The sequence below is a fragment of the Monodon monoceros genome, unplaced genomic scaffold (genome assembly GCF_005190385.1).
Source record: "Monodon monoceros isolate NGI ecotype Baffin Bay Population unplaced genomic scaffold, NGI_Narwhal_1 Super_Scaffold_3, whole genome shotgun sequence".
NCBI lineage: Eukaryota > Metazoa > Chordata > Mammalia > Artiodactyla > Monodontidae > Monodon > Monodon monoceros.
Window position 1 is genome coordinate 95,765,052 of NW_021703780.1, and position 9,442 is coordinate 95,774,493.

A 9,442-nucleotide genomic window follows, 5' to 3' on the forward strand; every position below is an offset into this window, starting at 1 on the left:
AGTAAATTTATTAAAAAACACACACACACAAAAAAACCCTTTTATTTTTCCAAATATAAATGCAAAACAGGCTTGTAGAGCATTTAGTAAATATAGGAAAATATAGAAAATAAAATAGAAATCATTCTTGGAGATGACTACTGTTAATATTTTACACCCTGCCCCCTGGTATTTATTCTATATATGTATATATACACACAGTTTATATTATTTATATTTATATATTTATATTTTATATTATTTATAACATGGATTTTCAATTTTTGCATTTTATATAGCATGAAATATTACACAATATTTTTATATAATGCATGTAGCATATAACATAAAGTGCATTGAAATATTTCTGTATAAATATTTTATATAGTTATTTAAAGTATTATATATTATATATAAATATATATTATATATTGTATGTTATATATAATTATATAAAATGTTTTATGTAGTTATATGTGTAACCATATAAAATACTGTATATCTATGAAATATCATTACAAATACGTATATATAAAACATATTGTTTAAAGTATACAATATTTTATATATAAATATGTATATATGTAGTATATACATGGAAAATTTATATATAAATGTTATAGTGTTTACATAAATAAATATACCACAAATATAAAAAAATACATATAAATCTCATATGTTAATATATGATAGATTAATGCACTATATACTATATCAATCAATATTATACATAATTATATTACATATTAATTTCCTATATTTAATATATTTAATCAGTACAAGTAATATATTTGTAACCTATTTATATAAGTAGGTTTATATTTATATAAGTTGCAAATAAGTAAATATATACATGTGCAATGTAATACATAATTTGTACTATACAAATATATAGTAATATATTTATTATTATTTATACAGCATATCTTCTGTTTTAGGAATAGTTCAGATTTCTGCTTTCTAAGTAGCATAAAATGTTGTAACATGTAAATACAAAATTTAAAATATAAAAATATACATAATATTATATATAGTACATCTCCTATTAAATATACATGTGTCAGAATCCTACATCCTAAAATGTTTATTTTGTATCATGAGAGATTTTTCCTGTAAATGTTATTAATAAGATGAGTTATTGGTGTAAGTAAAGTGCTCAGCACGTAGTAAGTACTATATAAATGGTAGCTATTATTACTATTAATTATTATCACTAATAGACTGTTGAATGTTGATTGTGTCAAGTATCACACTTCTTCACACGTTATGCTTTAGATGCCCTATGTCATTTAATTTTTGTGTTAGTCCTATTATCCCCATTTTCCTGATGAAGCAACCCAAGGCCCCCCTGCCTGACGGGGCTTATGAGTGTGGTATGGAATGCCCTGTACATGTGGGGAATTTAGCAGTTCTCCAGTTCTGCCGTTTTACTTGGTCCTGGGATCCTTGCAATTAGTTTTAAAAACACTGTTGGTTTTCTGAGTGTTTGCCGCTGTGGTGCAATCCTGGAGGTGGGTGGGGCATGTGTGGTTAGACTCCACACCCCTGCAGCTCACACGGGGGGTGTTTCCACTCTTCTTCCCACAGAAGGATTTACTCCTCAGTGAAATTGCCAGCAGCACCACACGGCTCTGCTCCAGTAAGACAGATGTGGAGAAAGTGATGGCCAAGGAGATCTGCCAGAATTACCTGGAGAAGAGAGCAGGGAAGCTGCCAGAGGCCTGCGCCGAGGCCTTGGCCATGGCCGCCTGCCTCTGCCTGCGGAGGCGCAACGCCAGCCTGGCGGAGGTGAGCCTAACGTTCAGCCTTCCCCCAGCGATGAGCCCTGTCCTGCGTCAGCAGGGCCTCAATTCCCCGGCTGCATGAGTCTGCTTTACCAGGGGCTCTGTCACGATCCCTTTACCGATGCCTTTACCGAGAAGTGATTTCGTACACCAGGGCCATATTTGTTTGCAAACAGCAGTGTCTGCTGGAGCTCCCAGCAGCCAAACTGGAGTCTGGTCCTGAGGGTGCCCAGGACCACACCCTCGGATATAACAGAAGTCCGTCTGCTTTCTCTGAACGGGCTTTATTTCTCCTCCTCTCTGTAGGCCCCTTCTCATTCCCTCCATCCTCTTGGTCAGGGGATACAGCCGTATTCATTTACATGTCATGGTTCTGTCTTCACTGAGCAGCCCAATTCCAACCTCTTAGTGAGAGAAACTGATTGGCTTAGCTAGGGTCAGGTGTCTACCTGTTGGCCTATCAGGTAAGGTGGGGGTCCGGTATATAAACCCGGTGGCCAGGAGGTCAAGCCTGGAAGGTGGAAGGGCCAGGTTCCAGAGGAAGGGATCATTCCTTAACCCATGGACTAGGCAGACATCAACCACCACAGAGGATAAAACATTTTCCTATGGACAGGATATGCAGAGGGGGTTTCCATGGTAACAGGTGTAAATTTGGGCACCAACTTTACTAGGCCTTTCTAAGTACAAAATAACTGCCTGAGAGGGCTCATAGAGATCATCCCACGGAGTGATTTTCAAGGGGTGTCTGACAGAGAGGGGCTCCTTGGGAAGAGGCAGGAAGAGGGCTGTGGATGGCTGCAGGCCCCACCCATGACTCCAACCAGACATCCACTGTCACTTCTCATAATTGTATTGGGTTCTCAGTATTTTATCTGAGGAAAGGGTTTGGTAGCTGAAAAAAAAAAATCTTCAAACACCACTGTTAGGGCTTCCCTGGTGGCGCAGTGGTTGAGAGTCCGCCTGCCGATGCAGGGGACACGGGTTCGTGCCCCGGTCCGGGAAGATCCCACATGCCGCGGAGTGGCTGGGCCCGTGAGCCATGGCCGCTGAGCCTGCACATCCGGAGCCTGTGCTCCGCAACGGGAGAGGCCACAGCAGTGAGAGGCCTGCGTACTGCAAAACAACAACAACAACAACAACAAAAAACACCACTGCTATAGCCCAACCCTCCCCTTTTACAGATGGAGATGTTGAGGCCAAGAGAGGGGGAGATGAGGCCAGAGGGAGTTTCTGTCAGAGCCCTCTGGACTCCTGGCTCAGCCCCAGCTCTACCCTCTTGCACCAGGACATGGCAGGAGCTAGAGACCAAGTCACCGCTCTCAGTCTAGGCTGTGCTCCAGCTGCCCGTGTGCCACAGTGTTCAGTCACTCATTCAGCAGTGGTGTGCTGGGCCCCGGGGATATATCGGGGAACAAGGCAGGCCCAGTTCCACTTTCCTGGAGTTCACAGACATTGTGTAGTAACCATCTGGTGAGCGCTGGTGTAGCATATTACGGGAGCCCCACGCAGGACTTTCCCAAGGAAGTGATGTGTAAGCAGATGAAGAGCAACCGAAGCAGAAGGAACAATTCATGCAAATAGCCTGAGTTGAGAGAGAGCTTAGAAGGTCAAGGGCCTGGAATAAGGTCAGAGTGGCTAGAACACAGAGTACCTGGGGCAGAGTGGCTTGTGATGAGGCTGCTGGGGAAGGAGGAGCCCGACAACAGAGGGCTTTGCAGCCACAGTCAGGATTTTGAGGAAGTCACTGGGGGTATTAAGCAGTGGCAGGACATAATCAGACTTATGTTTTAAAAAGATCTCTCTCCCTCAACCACTTATTCTTTCATTCCTTCATTCATTTTACTCTTTTGTTCAGTGTATCACTTAAAGTACATTCAAAGAAGCTGCTATAATGAGGAGACTCCAAGTGAGATAAAAGTTTGTTCTGTTTAGCTCAACAGTTTGAATGTAGGCAGTGCAGAGCTGATGTCGCAGTGCCGCAGTATTGGGGATTTGGGCTCCTGTATTGTTGCTCTGCTACCCTTATCATGTGACTTCCACTTCGGAATCCAAAAAGGCTGCTCTAGCTCAGGCCATCACATCTGCATTCCAGCCACTAAAAGGGGGTTAAAAAGGAGAACATATACCCTTCCTCGTAAGGGTGTGACCTGGAAATGCACATATCACTTCTTCTCCCATAGGCCAGAACCTAGGCCAGAACCTAGTTATGTAGTTTTGTAGTTTTTAGCTTGGCAAGTATTTATTGGGCATATATTGTGAAGATTTATCTCAAAAGGTGACATTTGAACTGGGCCTTGAAGCATGAGGAAGCATTTGCTATGTAGAATAAAGGGGATAGGGCACTTTCATATACAAAGAGGAATGAAAATGGTCATTGTCCGCAGTATTTCACAACCAAGCTAGGAAGTTGAGAGGTCAGTAGGGTCATGGCCTTGAAGAGAAGCAGACTTGGGTTTAGTGGTCAGCTCTGCCACTCACTGACTGGGTGACCTTAGGCAGGGAACTTAACCTCTCTGATCTTTTAATTTTTTATTTCTAAAAAGTCATTTACATTATGTGTCAAATGTGCTTTGTAAACTGCAAGGCACTGAGCAAATGAAATTTGTTATTTTTACTAAGGGTAGGTTTGTGTGCCATTTATGTGTGTGTGTGTGTGTGTGTGTGTGTAAAGAAGAAATATTCCTTCCCTGCCTGCCTCTAATTTTACTAACCTCCCTAACCAGAAAAGCCCTCAAAGGCAATATCTATATTACTTAGGGCATTTCTAGCTGAAAGTGATAGAAACTCAACTCGAATTATTAGATTCGACCCACAGACACACACGTAACCACGTAACAGAGAAGGAAGCAGGGAGCCTATGAATGAGAGGATGAATGATTTATTGCTCATTTAACCAAACTGCAGGCAGCATAGGTATTGCTGGGGCAGCTAGACCCAGGGTCTCAACCAGCAAAAGTACAAATATCTGTATCTCTGTGCCTGTGGTGCGTTCTCTCTCTCTTCCCCAAGGTGTGTGGCTCTGTGGCTGCTGTGGAAGAGCAGCTGAGAGGTCAGGAGACGTCGCTCCCTTGGAGTGGTCTTTCCGAGTGCACAGGCTCTTCCTCCAATACCCCAGAAGAAACGGACGACGTGGACAATTCCAGCTTCGAAGGCTCCTGCTGCGTGAGGGAGGCACCCTGGGCCGGGGCTGCCTACTCGCCTCCCCCCCCAGCGGATGGAGAAAGTGAGCTGCCGGCTGGTGGGGCAGTGGAAGCTGACTCCTCCTCTGAGGCCCGCGCCAGTGCAGAACCTCCCCAGGATGGTAAGCGTGGGATCTGAGTCCTTATACACTCTCATTGATGTCCCCAACTCAGTCTATCATTTATTCCTTCTCTCCCGCATTCACGCGTTCATTTGCTCATCCAGCTGTTCACCTACCAGCTGGCCACGCCAAGAGAGTCCTCCTCCTTCTCCCCCGGCCCCCGATGTCAAGTCCCTCACTCAGTCCTGTCCACTGACCTAAATATCCCTCTGCTCCATCTGCTTCCCTGCATTGCCCGTCCCCGTCCCCCTACCCCTCATCTAAGCTACTCTCCTCTTGCTGGATGAGCGCACAGCCTCCCTGTGGCCTCCCTGATCTGCTCTGGCCCCTCACCAGTTCTTCATCCAGGGGCCAGCCAGAGTGGTTTTTAAAAACAACTCATGTCACTCCTCGTTTAAAGCCCTTCTGTGGTTCCCCATTGCACTTAGAGACCAAGTAAAAACTCTCCCTTGGGACCAGCAAAGCCCCTTGTGGTCTGTCACCGGCCGCCTCTCTATGCTCACTTCACACCTTGCCAGCTGCTTCCAAAGATAGCTTCTATTTCTGACCCTGGGGTCCAAACACACCAGGTTTCCTTCTGAAATAAAAATTCGGAAGGCCTTTACAATTCAGCGTCCTCATCCCCTGGTAAACGTGGCTCTGTGAATGTCTCAGGCTCTGACCTTTCCTGTTGTTCCTCCTCCCACATGGAGGTGAGTGGAAGAAGAGAGAGAGAGTGTAAGCTTCTTTCTAACATTGCCCCCCACCCCCAGGGGAGAAGCATGGAAGCCCCTCCTCTCTGAAAGGTGGGGGCAGGTGACAGGCCTTCCCTGAAAAGGCAGAAGCAATGACAATGCTCATTCCACTCAGGGCCTGACTCAGAAGTCCGATTTAAGTGAAAAACTCTGACCAAGTCTGACTTTCTAAGAATTATAACAACTGTTTCCAAATACCTTTTGTTCAAGTTGTTTACTTTCCATTGAATGTCAGCTACAGAGACTTCGTGGAAAATTGAGATCAATGAGGCCAAAAAGAAACTGATGGAGAATATCCGGCTCTACAAAGAAGAGAAACTGGATAGCATTGAGCTTTTTGGCCCTTGATGACTCGAACATAGCTGAGGACCCTCGTCCTCCATTGGAAAAATGAACGTCAATCGAGAAAAAGATCTAAGGAAGAATCAAGATCTCCCAGGAAACACCAAACATCAGCTTCCCTTGGGTGGCGGCAGAGACACTTCCATTTTACCAGAGTGAGTTAGGGGAGACGGGACCTCAGCTTTCAGAGACACAAAAATCCATGAAGTCCTCTTCCTTTCTGAGATTTGTCAATCAGAGCTCTGGGTTATCAGGAGACTGAAGGGGAAACCCTGATACATGAGCCCAGGATGTGGGCGATTTTGTGGTTCCGGGGAGCATGTGACAATAACCACCCTAATAGATGCCATTGCCTGGCTCTCACCCTTGACAACCGATTGAGCATTCTGAGCGCTGATGGAACTTTCCAAAGCTAAGATCTCTGGGTAATATTTGCTACCAACCGCCTGCAAACTTCCATGACCTTTACATGAAAGACTTTCAACTTGTGTCCCATTTCGGTTCTTCACTCCCTCGTCAAGGTCTCAAGTTTTACAAATGCCAGACACCTGGCAGAAGGCTCTGGAGGTTTTCTGCTTTCTCTTTCAGAAATATTGCAGCCCACAGATATTTATTTAATGCCCACTCTGCACCTTTATCCTCCCATTCCACTAATGCTAATATTTTAAATAGTTTTTATTTAGAGAGTATGTATTATTTATGGCTGTAGATAAAGAACCAGGAGAACTAGGTTCATGTTTGATTCTGCTGCTAATTTAATTTCTGGAACCTCAGTTTCCTTGTAAGTAACATGCATTCATCCTCCCTCCCTGGGCTGTTGGGGAGGAACGGGTGAGACATGGCTACAGAAATACTTTGAAAATGCACTTGTCCTGTTTTGTTAAATAAATTTTTAAAAAGACATTAAGCGTTTATTTTTCTCATGTACCTAACATTTATTGCAGTGGGTATATTTCTGAAAAGTCACGTTGCAAGTCTTTTAAAATTCAGCGTGTCCTATTTTATTTTTTATTTTTTAATAAATTTATTTTATTTATTGATTTTTGGCTGTGTCGGGTCTTCGTTGCTGCGTGTGGGCTTTCTCTAGTTGTGGTGAGTGGCGGCTACTGTTCGTTGAGGTGCGCGGGCTTCTCATTGCGGTGGCTTTTCTTGTTGCGGAGCACGGGCTCTAGGCGCGCGGGCTTCAGTAGTTGTGGCTCGCGGGCTTAGTTGCTCTGCGGCATGTGGGATCTTCCCGGACCAGGGCTCGAACCCATATCCCCTGCATTGGCAGGTGGATTCTTAACCACTGAGCCACCAGGGAAGCCCTTACTTTTATTTATTTATTTATTTATGGCTGCGTTGGGTCTTCGTTGCTGCACACAGGCTTCAGTAGTTGTGGCGCTTGGGCTCAGTAGTTGTGGCTTGCAGGCTCTCGAGCGCAGGCTCAGTAGTTGTGGTGCATGGGCTTAGTTGCTCCATGGCATGTGGGATCTTTCTGGACCACGGATCAAACCCGTGTCCCCTGCATTGGCAGGTGGATTCTTAACCACTGTGCCACCAGGGAAGTCCCACCCTTGTCTTAAACTCTGGTGGCTGTGAGGATTCAACCAGAGTCCGTGTTATGTGCCCTGAATATGACCTGGCGTGTGGTAATCACCTTAAAATTATGAGCAGTATGTTTCCAAAGCGTTTTGAGCAATAGAGGACAGTTGCCAATTGGGTAATATTACCCAGACAGATTTGCATTTCTAGACCAGGGCTTCACAAATTTCCGAAGAAGTCAGAGAACCACTTTGAGAATCTATGAAAGCTTTGGACCTTCTTCCTCCAGCAAGCTGTAAATTCATACACAATTCTGTATATGAATTCCAGGGGTTCATGAGCACCAAGGTGTCTTTCCATGAATTCCTAGAGGGAACGCCTGACTTTTTTAAGGTAATAGATGCACACAGCAACAAACAAAAAACCCAAACAGTACAAAAGATTACATGGGGGATTCCCCACTGGGATCTTAGTCCCTCATTTCTTCTTCTCAGAGGCAACGGCTGTTACTAGTTTGGGGATTCTTCCAGAGATGATAAAAAAAATGTTTTTAAAAAATCTTTGTGCTCAACTTCATTAGTTATTAGGGAAATGAAAATCAAAACCACCATACAGAGAGACACCCCTGGGGGAAAAATATCTTCTAAAGAGATTTCTGAGAATGACCGGAAATTCCAATTAAAATGAGATAGATTTATTTTGACAAATATTGCAATACTAACAACATTTCTCTGAATGTGGGTACTACTAAGAGCATTCCAGTGACTTTATCATGTATGTTAAAAATTAAACATTTGTCATCTGTTTTGTCATTCCTATCAGGTATTTAAAATAAATTTTATTAGGTATTAGAAAAAATCAAAACCACAATGAAATAACCACTCACACCTGCTTGGACGGCTGGAATGGAAAAGACAGACAAAAACAAGCGCTGGGGCTTCCCTGGTGGCGCAGTGGTTGAGAGTCCGCCTGCCGATGCAGGGGACACGGGTTCATGCCCCGGTCTGGGAAGATCCCACATGCCGTGGAGTGGCTGGGCCCGCGAGCTATGGCCGCTGAGCCTGCGCGTCCGGAGCCTGTGCTCCGCAACGGGAGAGGCCACAACAGTGAGAGGCCCGCGTACCAAACAAACAAACAAACAAACAAAAAAACAAGCGCTGGCAAGGTTGTAGAGAAATTGGAACCCTCATACATTGCTGGTGGGATTGTAAAATGGCCAGCCACTTTGGAAAAGTTGGAAAAGTTAAACATAGTTTCCATATGACCCAGCAATTCCACTCTAGGTATCTACCTAAGAGAAATGAAAACATATTCATACAAAAACTTACACACCAGTGTTCATAGCAGCAATATTCATAATAGCCAAAAGGTAGAAACAACCCAAATGTCCATCAAAAGATGAAAACAGAATGTCGTATATCCATACAATGTACTATTATTCAGCCATAAAAAATGAAGTACTGATACATGCTACAACATGGGCAAACTTGAAAAGATAATGCTAAGTAAAAGAAGCCAATCATATATTGTATGATTCCGTTTTTGTGAAATGTCCAGAACAGGCAAATCCATAGAGACAGAAATTAGATGTGTGTGTGTGTGTGTGTGTGTGTATGTGGAGGGGGAGTGGTTTGGGGGGGGAAGTGGTAATGATCACAAGATTTTAGGGTGATGAAAAGTTCTAAAATTAGATTATGGTGATGGTTGCACAACTCTAAATGTACTAAAAAAATCATAGAATTATATATCGTTGAACTTTATGGTATGTAAATTAT

The 9,442-nt window shown here is 43.7% G+C and overlaps 1 protein-coding gene across 1 annotated transcript in view; it reads left to right on the forward strand.

Annotated features, from left to right (window-relative positions):
- IRAK2 (interleukin 1 receptor associated kinase 2) overlaps window positions 1–7,043 on the forward strand; it is a 57,995-nt gene extending 50,952 nt beyond the window's left edge. The window contains exons 11-13 of the mRNA XM_029242626.1: window positions 1,567–1,767; window positions 4,776–5,067; window positions 6,037–7,043. Coding sequence (XP_029098459.1) covers window positions 1,567–1,767; window positions 4,776–5,067; window positions 6,037–6,149 — 606 coding nt within the window. The 3' untranslated portion in view covers window positions 6,150–7,043. The remainder of the gene's footprint in view (window positions 1–1,566; window positions 1,768–4,775; window positions 5,068–6,036) is intronic.
- The last annotated feature ends 2,399 nt before the right edge of the window (window positions 7,044–9,442 follow it).